The 14433-nt window shown below is 35.2% G+C and overlaps 1 protein-coding gene across 1 annotated transcript in view; it reads left to right on the plus strand.

The window, feature by feature from the left end:
- Window positions 1-14433, plus strand: part of DIRC2 (disrupted in renal carcinoma 2) — a gene marked incomplete at its 5' end in the record, with an annotated part of 68345 nt that overhangs the window by 20338 nt on the left and 33574 nt on the right. Inside the window, 2 exons of the mRNA XM_005873212.2 lie at window positions 3291-3556; window positions 9088-9217. Coding sequence (XP_005873274.1) covers window positions 3291-3556; window positions 9088-9217 — 396 coding nt within the window. The remainder of the gene's footprint in view (window positions 1-3290; window positions 3557-9087; window positions 9218-14433) is intronic.

Genomic DNA, 14433 nt, shown 5'->3' on the forward strand with positions numbered 1-14433 from the left:
ATATTGTGTGGCTAGGACCAGTTCTCCAAACCATCCTCTCCTCTGTAGCCCCACTCTTGTTGCCAACATTGCCAAAGGGTCCTTGTCCTAGACTCCACGCTTGAAAGTGTCCCACTCTGGTTTTCCTTTTGTTTTGCCATTTCCTATGAGCTGAGGAGTCTGTAGGGCCAAGGAAATGTGAAATGTGTGTGTGTCCCCTCACCCCTGCCCACCGCTATCTAGCTACACAGACCCCAGAAATCCCTGCAACAGGCCCCCTTCCCAGGTCTGTTCTTCCAAGAGTAGACTGCATGACTCGTGCATGCTCCCTTTGCCCAAGGGACAGCTGTTTTGAAGGGGATAGATGGCTCTTGGATGGAGCTGGTCATGTGCATAGCTGTGAGGCCCCTGGTGCTGTAGATCAGAGCCAGACGTCAGAGGGGGAGGAGGACACACAGGGACCTCCACTGGTACTCTCATCAGAGGCCCGCAGCATTAGGGGTAGGACTAATCATTGCCTTACTTTCCTTTATATTCCTGGTACAGGGCTTCAACTACTTTTAGCGATTCTTAAGGGCAGGGGCTTTACCTTTTCAACTTTATGTTCCAGTATACATAGCCTATCACAATACCTACCCCAATATGCAGTGAATACTCAGTATGTTTGTTGAATGAGTTAACAACACAGCTTATAATGAATAATTTAAAATTATTCATCTTCTTCATTGTCATTGTAAAGTTTATAGATTTTATTATGTCTTATGGCCAGCATTTTTCCAGAAAACATGCCTCTAATTTTGCATTACTATTTTATGGGAAACTAGATTTTATATATAAAACTGAATTTTATTTTTAAATATATTTTTACAAACAATTTATAAAACAGAGTTAGTTAATGGTAGGTAGCAGAAAATAGTGTCAGGCAAACATAAAATTCTTGATAATACAAGTTAGTGTTATATCATGGTTACCAGGACAACAGTGCTTATAACCAGTTATATTAGTAACTACCAAGCCCTGAGGGGCTCTGGGATACCAGTGTGAGAAGGAGCAGGAAAACTTAAAGATGCTGGTAAGGATGGAATTGGGTTTCCTTGCCAGGTTTCCCATGAATTCAGAGAGTAACCCCAAGATCCTGTTCTAATGAGGTCCCAATTCTACTGAGCTCATTTGTGAGGGGTGTGTCTGTGTATGATGACTTTTAATACAAAACACACATAATTATTTAAATTTGAGTAATTTTAAAGTACCAAATCAGCATGTTTTAATTCGAGATGACTTTTCAGTGTGATAATACACATATGTTCTAGGTTCACACCCCCCCCCCCCCCCCCACCAAGTTCAGTGACCTTAGAGACTGAATCCCCCTAGTATCATACCTGCTTTGGTTTCTACTTGAGCACGTGTACCACACTATAGTGAGGAATACTCTGACATGAGAATTGAGTAAACTGGATTTGGATGATCCTTACATTATCGCAAGCTCACATGTTCTCACTCTTAGGTTTGCTATTTGGAAAATAGTCAATTCATGATTTGGCAGAAGAGTGCCAAAATGTTAAGCCATGGCAATAACTTTAGTTTTAACCTTAACTTTGAGGATTCATACTGTTTTGTCATTTTTTTGTTTGTTTTGTCTTTTTAATGGGTTGTTTCTTCCTTATTCTCCTTTTATTCTTAACATTTTTAGGACTAATAAAATGTACTTCTTCCACCCCTCCCCTTTCCAGATGAGACGAGTCTTTCAGGAACACCTTATTAAAAGTATTAAATATCAAAGCAGTTACCTGTATGAGCCATCCTGTGCTGTCTGATTGTTGCGCCATCACGAGTCATGATTAAGGGAGTCATGATTAAAACCACTTAGTGACATTGTTTCAAGAATACTTTTATGATGAAATTGCTGTGTGGCAGCTTGGGATCCACTGACTTTTGGAGGAGGCATTCAATTTATAAACACTAAATTGTTTTTGTCATCTAGAAAATAGTTCCCCTTACACAAGAAGATTTTAAGATGTCTTTAGTTGCTTTAATTTAATAATGACATGTGAAACCATTTTGCCTTCAAATACTTTTTCCAACATTTACAAAGATGTGAGCAGACCTAATTCACATATTTTACCTCCCACTCACTTATGCTTCTACATTAAGGCCCTACCTCTCTTTCATATACTTGTTTATTCTTTCTGCATTCAGAAACCTTTAAGTAAGTAACTTAAGGTGGTAATTCTTTATAAAGAGGATTTGACGCCCATATGGTGATTAAAAAGCAAAACAAGCAAAAAAAAAAAAAGTAGTTATTATCATGTATATGTCACATATACTGTCCCTGCCCTTCCCTTTACCTTTAAGACAGAAAAAGTGGACTCATCTCCTTTTTGGACTTCAGGCTTCTTTTCTTCTTCAAGGCTATTCATGAATGTGAATGTGAATGTTGGGGTGGATAAAGAAATGTTGGGAAAGGGTTTGCTCAGCAAAGAACAGGATGAAGCACTGACTAGAATGCTGAGAAAAGGTGGGCAAGAGAACAAGTGGAATGGAAGCAAGAAACTATTCTTCACCAACCTTTACAAGTCATGTGAGTCAGAGAACTAGAACCAGAAGGGACCTAGTGATCCTGTGATTACAGTCCCCTAACCTAACAGGTGCTTAGTACCTGCTTATGCAACTTAACCCCTCATTTTTCGGGAGAAGAAAGGGAATCCCACAAAGGTACATTACCCAGTGCCATTCAGCTAGTTAGTTGCACATCACGTCATCTGATTCCTCCACTAATTCCTCTTCTGTTAGAAGGTACTGTGATAACTTTTTCTGTTTTTATAATTCTGTCGCTTAGTACAGAGTAGGCATGAAATGTGGAGCTCATTAAATAACTATCATTTGTAGGGCTGGTAGCACTTGCTAGGTCTCTTTATGAGTTTTGGAGTCAGACTTAAATCTCAGCTTTGCCTGTTAGCACGTGGGCAAGTTTCTTATTCTTTCTACGTGAAGCTGTCACATCTCAATAAATGGGGATAATAATAGCTCCCACATAGTGTTATAACAAATGAAACAAGATTGTTTGGAAGTCTTTAGTTTGGTGTGTTGCACAAATCATAGGCTTCAGTAAATGTTTGTGAAATGAATAAGGGATAACTATTACTGTATTTAACCTTCCTCAGAGAGAGTCAATATTCTTTACCCTTCAGGTGTGGGATATTATTTACAGATATGTATTCTTATTGCCCTAGTTAACTGCTGTTTGGCTACTGTCTTGTCTAGAAAATGCCTGCTTTACCTACCTCACAGCCTTTTAATTTGTTTAATTCCAGACTAATCCATGGAGGACAGCTTTTAAATGGATTAGCAGGCCCAACCGTAATGAATGCAGCTCCATTCCTGTCCACAACGTGGTTTTCTGCAGATGAACGAGCCACTGCCACAGCTATCGCGTCCATGCTCAGTTATCTCGGTGGAGCATGTGCATTTTTAGTTGGACCACTTTTTGTTCCAGCTCCCAATGGCACGTCGCCTCTTCTTGCATCCGAGAATAGCAGGGCCCACATTAAAGACCGTATAGAGACTGTATTATATGCAGGTATTTTGAAGTTTATTTCCTTCCTGTTATACTTTGTCTTTTATCCTAGTCATCTTCACTCTGCTTTTGTGTAACAGATCACTTACGAAATACTTAAGAGGGCTAATATATACATATGCATATATGTGCTTTCGTTGTTTTATAATACTAGAGGCCTGGTGCACGACATTCGTGCGCCGGGGGGGAGGGTCCCTCAGCCCGGCCTGCACCCTCTCACAGTCCAGGACCCCTCGGGGGATGTCTGCCTGCTTGCTTAGGAGTGCTGCCTCGGAGGCGGGAACTGCACGTAACTTGGTATGTCTACAGTAGATTCAGTATTTGTGTTTAGGTGTCGATAGCAAGTGGCAGAAAATGAGACTGGAAAGGTAAGGGACCAGATTATAATAAACTTTGAATTAATTTATTCACTTATTAATTTGACAGCTATATTTTGAATTCCTATATATCTGTCACTGTGCTAGGCACTGAGGTAAACATGGTTCCTCTTCTCATAGAACTTATAGTGTCCCAAAGAATACAAGCAGGAAAGCAAACAGTTGTTAAAGAGGGTAGTAAGTACTATAACCAAAGGCCTACACTTGTTCGAAGAGCTGAGAAGTGGAACACCTAACCAGATTTTGGAGGTCGAGTAGAGCTTCCCAGAGATATAGCATCTAAGTTGGAACCTGAGAGAAGGCAGAGAGTTAGCCGAGTACAATGGGCAGGAGGAAGAATATACCAGAGAGAGAGAACCAGAGAGAGAAGGGGAGAGAGAGTGCTACATTCAAGCAACTTAAAGCCCAGAGTGGCTTAGGTGTGGTGAGAGTAGATGAAGCTAGAGAGATAAGCCAGGCCCTGTAAGCCTTGTAAACAGGACTAAAGGGTTTGAAATTCACCATGTTTTCAGCAGTGGCCATACTCTGAAGAATTTTATGCTAGAGAATTACATGGTGAGATTTACATTTCAGAATCTGGTTTGAAGGGTATAAAAGTGAAAACAGAAATAGTGGCAGCATATAAAGCATTTAACCCACCTTACTCCTATTAAAGAAAAAAATTTGAATTGTAAAATTAAATAAGTAAATAAATAAAACACAAAGCAGGTGAAACAAATTTTAAACTTTATTTCAGTTATATCATTCTTTTTATTGAAAACGTAAGCAATGATTATATCTTCAAATGATTTGATTTTAGGCACTTTTGGGTATAGCAGATAACCTACTCAAAGCTTCCCAGTTATTTCTTCATTGCTTTTATATTTTCCAATCTGCCTTCCTGAAACATTATCCCAAAACCTTCATTCCATTAAAAACATTTGCTAGAATTGCTACCTTAAAACATAAATGACTCTTACACTGAATTATTCCAGACAACTACATCATAAGTGAAATATAGACTAATAGACCAATATCTCTTAGGTATATAGAGCCATAGTCCTGAAAAAAATACTAGCAAACGAAATCCAGCAACATACACAAAGGATTATATACCATGACCAAATAGGATTTATTTCTGGAATGCAAGGTTGTTTGAACATTCAAAACTCAACTAGTGTAATATGCCATATCAGTAGAATAAAGGAGCAAAACCATGTGATCATCTTAAAAGATGAGAGGGGGAAAAAAGCATTGACAGATCCAACACCCTTTCAAGATAAAAACACTCAACAAATCAGAAATAGATACAGGAGCTCTCTCAATCTAATAAAGGGCATGTATGAAAAACCCCCAAATAAAATCATAGTTATTGGTCAAAGACTGAATGCATTCCCCCTGAGATCAGGAATAAGACAAGGATGTCTATTTTTGCACTGTCTATAAAGCACACACATGAAAAATCCACAGATATTCGTCAAAGACTGAATGCATTTACCCGGAGATCAGGAACAAGGTAAGTATGTCCACTCTTGCTATGTCTACTTAACATTGTGTTGGAAGTTCTAACCAGGATCACTGAGAAAATGAAATAAAAGGCATTTTAGATCAGAAAGGAAAAAACAAAGCTATCTCTTTTGAAAATGATCTTGAATGTAGAAAATCCTCTGTAATCCATTAAAAACATATTAGCTCTAAAAAACAAGTTCATTAAGAATGAACAAGTTTATGCTAAAAAAAAGTTTTAGGATGCAAGATTAATATATATAAAGATCAATTGTATTTCTGTACATTATCAATGAATAATCCAAACATGAAATTAGGAAAACAATGCAATTTACAATAAGAAGAAAATATTTATGAATAAGTTCAACAAAATAAGGTAAAACTTGCACTCTGAAAGACTACAGAACACTGTTGGAAAAAGTTAAAGAAGACCTAAAGAAATGGAACGAGAACCCATGTGAAAATTTAGGGTTGTGAAGATGCTAATATCCCCAAATTTATTTATAAATTCAGTGCAAGCCCAAATAATATTTGGCTGCCTTTGTTGCAGAAACTGACAAGCTGATTCTAAAGTTTATATGGAAATTCAAGGGACCTAGAATAGCCAAAACAATCTTGAAAAAGAACAAAGTTGGAGAACTAACACTTCCCAATTTCAAGTTACTACAAAGCTATGCCAATCAAAATAGGATTGTACTGGCATAAGGATAAACATATAAGTCAATGGAACAGAAGTGAGATTCCAAAAAATAAACTACTGCATAATTTATGTGCAATTGACTTTTCACAAGGGTGCCAAAACAATTCAATGGGGGAAAGAAAAGTCTTTTCAATGAACAGTACTGGAATAACTGGATATCCACATGCAAAAGAATCCATTTGATCCCCTTCCTTACACCATACACAAATGAACTCAAAATGGATCCTGGACTTAAATGTGAGAGCTAAAAACAATTAACTTATATAAGACGAGATAGGAGTAAATCTTCATGTCCTTGGGTTAGGCAAAGCCTTTTTATAAAGGACACCAAAAGCACAAATGACAGAAGAAAAAAATATGTAAATTGGATTTCATAGAAGTTAAAACTTTTGTGCTTCAAAGGATACCATCTACAAACTGAGAAGACAATCCATAGAATGGAAGAAAATAGTTGCAAATTACATATCTGATAAGGAACTTTTAACCAGAATATATTTTTTAAAACTTACAATTCAACAACAGAAAGATAAACAACCCAATTAAAAAACGGGCAAAGGACTGAATAGACATTTCTCTAAAGAAAATATATAAATGGCCAACAAGCACCTGAAAAAAATGCTCACTGTCATTAGTCATTAGGAAAATGCAAATGAAAGCGATAATGAGATAAATGTCACACCCAATAGGGTGGCTTTAATCAATCAAATTGAAAATAAGTGTTGGTGAGAAAGTGGGGAAATTATACATTGGAACCCTTATACATTGCTAGTAGAAATATAAAATGCCACTTTGGAAACATTTTGGCAATTCCTCAAAATGTTAAACAGAAATTGCCATATGACCCAGCAATTTCATTTCTAGGTATATACCCAAGTGAGATGAAAACACATCTTTGTAAGAAATTGTACATGAATGTTCATAGTAGTATTATTCATAATGACCTAAATGTAGAAACAGTCCAAAATGTCTGTCAATTACGTGGATTAAGAATGTGGTATATCTACTCAGTGGAATATTACTTGGCAAAAAAAGAATAAAGTATTGATATATGCTCCAACGTGGATGAACCCTGAAAACATGCCAGTGAAAGAAGCCAGTCACAAAACCCCCCAAATTATATGATTTTGTTTATAAGAAATGTCCATAATACTCATCCATAGATAATGAAAGTAGATTAATGGTAACCTCGGCCTGGGATATTTGTGCAGGTAATGAATACAGAGTTTCTTTTTTGGGATGATGAAAAAGTTCTAAAATTGATTAAGGTAATGGTTGCACAATTGTGAATATACTAAAAACTATTTAATTGTGCACTTTAAAAGTGCAGATCTCTGGAGGGAATAATCGGGATAGCTAGGAACCTTCCCTCCTGTGATAATGCCAAACTAAGATTGTTGCAATATTCATTTTAATTCTGATTGTTTAATATTCTGCAGTAGCTAGTCATGTTTATAATTGTATATTATGTGAATTATATCTCAAGCTGTTTACAAAAATGCCTGTAGAAAGATGGGCAAAGAATATGAACAAGGCAACCACAGTAGAAGAAATACAAGTGGCCAATAAGCATATAGAAGACTAGAGGTCCGATGCACGAAATTCGTGCAAGAGTAGGCCTTCACAGCCATGGTGGCTGCCTAGTTCCCTCCCTCGCAGCCATGGTGCCGCAGCGGCCTGGATCCTTGATCCTGGTCTAATCAGCATATTATGCTTTTATTATTATAGATGCTCATTCATTGTTACTAATAAATACAAACTGTAAATTGAAACAATTCATTAATTGTTCATTAATTTAGTTGCTTCTCAGATTGACAAAGAATAAAGATATTATTTGTGGCTAAGTGTCATAAGAATGTTGTAATTTTTGCTAAGAATATAGCCCTAGAATTAGAATTATCCTACTGAAAGGTCCCTGGAAATCACTTAACCCAAACACTTTATTGGCCCAGAAAGAGTAAGTGATTCATTCAAATTCCAAGTTAATTAATAGCATAGACAAGTATATACTTTATGGCTTCCAGACATTTCTACTAAATTAAGCACAGCTAACAAAAGGTGGGACTTCTAGGAAACAGATCTCTGGAGGGAATAATTGGGATAGCTAGGAACCTTCCCTCCTGTGATAATGCCAAACTAAGATTGTTGCAATATTCATTTTAATTCTGATTGTTTAATATTCTGCAGTAGCTAGTCTTGTGTTTATAAATTTTACTTTCTGTCTCTTGGTTTCTTATTTTGTATGCTTTCCTGTTCTGTTCAAATTTCCCATATAGCCTGTAAATTGAGTCTGTCCTACATCAGAATATCATATCATTGATCAAACAAACCTCCTGATCTCTTCTTACATATTTTCTCATATTTTTTATTTATGAGGACCATGCATATTAGACAACCATCCCAGACCTGCTTCAAAATCTCTTACAGTTCAATACTGTGGGTTTCTTTTTCATTGTATCTATATTTTTATATGAAATATTCAGAAAAGGCAAAGCCACTGGGATAGAAAATAGATTAGCAGTTTCCACAAGCTGGGGAGGATGAGGGTGGGGAGTGGAATCACTGCTAATGGGAAAGGTGGTATTTTGGGGGGGATGAGGAAAATGTTTGCTGTTGTTGTTGACACTATTACAGATGTTCCCCCTTCCTCCCTCTTTGCCCCCCTCCACCCAGCCTCCCTCCCTTTTCTCCATAGAGCAATCTTTGCTTACTGCCTCAATATTTTTGTCTGTATAGTGCACCATAGTACCACCATACTTCATTGCTTACAGAAGGACTTCTTACCTATGACCTGCTGAAATGTTTATCTTGACATATTATATTTCTCACAAGACAGCTATTTTGGTTAGGTACTATATTTCGCCTATTTTCATATGCCTAGTGCTTAGTTGATGCTCAATAAATATTTGTTAGATAAGTAATAATTGAAATGTTGAACTGTTTGTGTCATCTGGTTAACATTTTATTTTTTTCAGAATTTGGAGTGGTCTGCTTAATATTTTCTGCAACACTCGCTTATTTCCCACCCCGGCCTCCCCTTCCTCCCAGTGTTGCTGCAGCTAGCCAGCGACTGAGTTATCGGCGGAGCTTTTGTAGATTATTAAGGTAAATGTACTTAGAATTACTGAGTGGTTTTGACTAGCACCTTTAAAAAGAATTTCACATTTATTTAAGATAATTTAAAATAGTAATTTTTCAGCAATCTATTAATCAGGTTGTAAATAATTGATAAAAAATGGATTAAATACTTTAATGGGACTTCCTATGAGAAATCTATCTTAAAAAGTTGCCCAAAACAAAAACCTCCATAATTTTTCCCTTCTCTATCTCTATTGTTATTTATTTAACATTTTAAAAATTAAATCTTTAATTTAAGTGATTTCTTTTATAAGGAGCCATATCACATAATAGTATCTTTGAAATCATGGATTTTATGTGTTTATTATAGTTTTCCTATTATGTAAATTCTTTTTATTCATTTTGTATTTATTTTTAAAAAAATATATTTTTATTGATTTCAGAGAGGAAGGGAGAAGGAGAGAGAGATAGAAACAGCAACCTGGCATGTGCCCTGTCCGGGAATCGAACCGTGACCTCCTGGTTCATAGGTTGACACTCAACCACTGAGCCACACTAGTCGGGCCATTTTTTATTTCTCCATACACATTAAAATAAAAAGTGAATAAAATAAATAGTGCTTATTTATATGCCTCCAGTAGGATCATACTTTGAGAAATTTAACATTTTATTTTATTGGTATAATTTAACTGTAATTAGATTAAATTCTGCCCTTGAAGGCTCAAATGCTATAGTACTGAACTCGATTCTTTGGATATATAGACCATCACTGGTGATTATGATTTGCAGTTGGACCATTAGAACTTATCTTTTGAATTTTTCCCCCAGTTTGTTATAATAAGTTTTTAGTGATTCATTAGCGACTCTCTCTGGTTGGTTCTTTCTTTTCTAGTCCTCCTCTCCCACCAGATGGTAAGACCCTATGGTCAAAAACTATGTCTTTTTGTCCACAGTAATATTACCTAATTCTGTATAATAAAAGGCTAATATGCAAATTGTCCCCTCGGGAGTTCGACTGGCCAGGAGTTCTACCGCTCGCTATGATGTGTGCTGACCACCAGGGGGCAACATGGAACAAAGGAAGGCCCTGGCCGGCAGCCAGCAGCCAGGGGAAGGAAGGCCCCGGCAGGCCCTGATCGCCAGCCAGGCCTACGGACCCTACCCTCACGAATTTCGTGCACTGGGCCTCTAGCAGGATTATAATATGAGCCACATAATAGGTAATTTAAAATTTTCTAGTAGTTGCATTTAAAAAGATTAAAATAAATAGGTAAAAATTAATTTTAGTAGCATATTTTGCTTAAGCCAGTATATCTAAAATATTATTTTAACATGTAATCCATATTAAAAAATCTTAATGAAGTATTTTATACTCTTTTATTCATACAAAATCTTTGGAATTTGGTGTATATTTTACTTACAGCATATCTCAATTCAGATGCTAGATTTTCATTAGAAATACTTGGTCTGCATTTAAATTTTGTTATATTAACAATTGAGCAGTGTCTCCCATATTGCACTATTTTATCTAAAGTTGAAAATACGTACCTGCAATTTTTCAAGCTTGGAATCATTACATCTGTGATATTATTTTAAAGGTCTTATATTCTACAGACAATTGTTTGGGCCTTAATTGAAGATCTTTCACTTCACTTTCGTGGAAACTTCTTATAAAATTCATTGTGTATTTGTTGAACATGTCTCTTAATATTATCCACTTAATTATCTTAAAATTTGTTTTACACAGCAGGCATCATTTTGCTCTGCTGCAGCAAGTTGCAATTGCTATTCATTATGAAATTTGCATTATGAAATAGTCTCATATTTTTCTCTATAAAACATTTAGATAAGCAAATTACAATGTTATTATGTAAAAAATATTTAGAATTGAGTTAGTTCACTGACACCAAGAAGATCAGTGACAGGTTATAATACTAGAAGCAACACATACTACAACATGCACACTACAGTATCTTACCCAGTGCAGCAGTTAAAGTGAATTATAGTTCTACCAAAAAAAAAGTTGCATTTAAAATTAGTTCTAAAGTTGCACTAGCCACATTTCAAGTGTTTAATAGCCACATCTGCCTTGTGACTACCATGTTAGCATAGCTATGTAACATTATTTTTCAAGTTTGGTTCACAGCCAACTAATGAAAGAAGGTTGACCATCTTTTAAAAAAAAAGTAGAATAAAATAGAATAATATTATTGAATCATTTATAGTAATGATACATATCTTTTGTGAGAGTTTCAGTCTATATGTACATATATATGGGTAGGTCACAAAGTAAAGATATGTTTCTTACTCTGGAGCACTGTAAAAGGTGTTTGAAAACCCGTCTCTACAGCACCTCATACATTGCCTTCCACATAATAGGCAACAAAAAATATTAGTTAAATTGAATTATTGTCAGTGGACACATTTATAAGATGACAATTAAAATGATAGGCTTTTTGGAAGTAAAATGCTATTTAAGTTTTTCTTTATGCCAAGCCTAAGATCAGATAGCAATAGATAAGGCTAGAGAGGTAGATTAGGGTCATATTATGCCATATTAGTAATTTTGGACTATTCTGTGGGAAATGAGGGGTCATTGAAGGATTGATTTTAATGAAAGAAGTTACATAAAAGATTGTTCTGAGAAGGGAAAACAACTTAAAATTATCACTCTGACTACCCTCTGTTTGCTTCTAATTGCCCCAGAATCAAGATCTTTATTTTCTGTGTAAACCATGAAATGTAAGATCTTTTTTCTTTATTTAAAAAAAATCATTTTCATTAATGCTTAACATTCCTTTGTCTCTCCCATATTCGACTGTTTACTCTGCAGAATTGCTTGCTTCTACTTTTGGCTCGCCATAGTCAGTACATACAGAGCTTCCCCAGGGGAGTTCTTTGGGCCTGCCATGCTGTATTCCCCTAGCCTACCAATGTAATTTAAATTTTCTCTGGTCTTTCAAAGAAACCCTGGTTACTTTATTATTTCCTGGATTCATTGGAATAATTGTGGTGTTTTTTTTCTAGACTAATTGCATTATCTGGGGTAGGTGGTGAGGGGAAGCAATGGTTATGTGCTAAGGTTTCCACCACAATTTTTTTTGTACTATTCATACCATTCCCATCTCTTAATATGCATTTAAACTGTGTAACCTAATGTAAACACTTCTCTCCCTTTATGTGTTGGTTTAATGCAGTGGTTCTCAACCTTCTGGCCCTTTAAATACAGTTCCTCATGTTGTGACCCAACCATAAAATTATTTTTGTTGCTACTTCATAACTGTAATGTTGCTACTGTTATGAATCGTAATGTAAATATCTGATATGCAGGATGGTTTTAGGCGACCCCTGTGAAAGGGTCGGTCGACCACCAAAGGGGTCGCGACCCACAGGTTGAGAACCACTGGTTTAATGTTTGATGACGGTGGTGGTTGTTTTTGCCTTTCAAACTTCAAGGGTGGAGATTTGAGTTGAACATGTTCTTTACTTCAGGACAGATGAACACATTTACTCATTTATTTACTTGTTCATTCTTTTATTTATATTTCCCACTTTCATTCCTCTCCCCTTCCCTTGCCCAGGCCACCTTTCAAATGCATTTAATGTGTATCTGTCTGTGTATCTCATTCTTTTTTACTCTTTTCACTAAACATGGTAAGATGTTTTTTTTAAAAAAAATAACTTCATTTGGGGAATTTATAGAAATATCCAAAGGTAGAATAGTTCAACTTCCATGTCCCCATTACCCAATATCAACAGTTGCCTATTTATAGCTAATATTATTTCAGCTCTACCTACTTCCCCCTTTTCTGTATCATGAAGCAAATCCCAGATGACAAGTCATTTCATCCATAAATATTTCAATATGTGTAATATATGTTAAAAAGATAGGGACACGTTAACATATAGTACCATTATCACACCTAAAAACTTTAAAAAAATAGTTTACTAATATTACATCATAGTTTATATTTCCAATTGTCATAAATGTCATAAAATTTTTTTAACAATTTGTTTGAATCAGGACCCAAATTAGGTTCACATATTGCAGTTGGCTCAAATCCATTACAATCTGTAGGTTTCCATTCCTCTCTCTCTCTCTTACCCTTGTAATTTATTTGTTGAGGAGCCAACTCTTTTGTCTCCAGGGTCTAGGTTTTGAGGATTGCTTCCTTATGGTGTAAATTGCTATGTTTCTCTGTTCTTTGTATTTCCTGTAAATTGTAGTCAGAGCTATGTTCTAACTCAAGGTTTTGCTTTTGCTTTGGTTTTGGTTTTACAAGACTACTTCATGAATGATGCTTCCTTCTTCCAACAGGAAGAGCAAAGGAATAAAATTATGTTATGTATACATATATAAAAATAGTAAACTACATATTATATAAAATGTAAAATTATATGTCTATATTACAGTATGGAGCTGGATAAATAAATTGTGATATACCAACATAATGGAATACTATGCAGCTATGAGAAAGAATGAGGAAGCTCTGTATGTATTGACTATGGAAGAGCTTTAAGACTTAAATTGAAAAAGTAAAATTCAGCAAATGGTTGTACTATGCTATCATTTATGTAAAAAGATTGGGGGGAATATATATTTTGTATGTTTTGTAATATTTCTGGGAAGTTACCAAAGAAAGTGATAACATTGATAATTGTGGGAAGAGGGGAATAGGGAATAGAGGGAGATATTTTTCCCATATTTTTATACCTGTTAGTTGTGAGCCATTTTAATTTTATTGCCTATTAAATGATTATTTAAAAATTAATAAAACAAATGATAATAATAAAACAAAAATTAAAACTACTCTCTGAAAATGGTAAAACTAGCAAGTTATATATTTGTTTTTAATCTTTTTTTCTAACTTGTTCGAGGAGAAAGTATAATTTTTTTAACATTTGAATTTTTTATTTTTCAATTACAGTTGACATATAATATTATTATATTAGTTTCAGGCATACAACATAGTGATTAGACATTTATATAACTTATAAAGTGATCACCTGATAAGTCTAGTACCCACCTAAGCAACAGTAATTTATCCTTTCAAATAGAGCTTTTTTTAAACTGAACCTACCTACGTCATTCTATGAAATAATGTTGGTAATTCATCGATATAATAAACATTGAAAATTTTAAACAATATGAACAAAAAAGACTATTCTTATAAAAATAAAAAATTTAAAGAACTTTGATTTTATTAACACATTGACAACTATTTTTTATTTCTGATTCTGAT

Source organism: Myotis brandtii, unplaced genomic scaffold, assembly GCF_000412655.1.
Source record: "Myotis brandtii unplaced genomic scaffold, ASM41265v1 scaffold4, whole genome shotgun sequence".
Taxonomy (NCBI): Eukaryota; Metazoa; Chordata; class Mammalia; order Chiroptera; family Vespertilionidae; genus Myotis; species Myotis brandtii.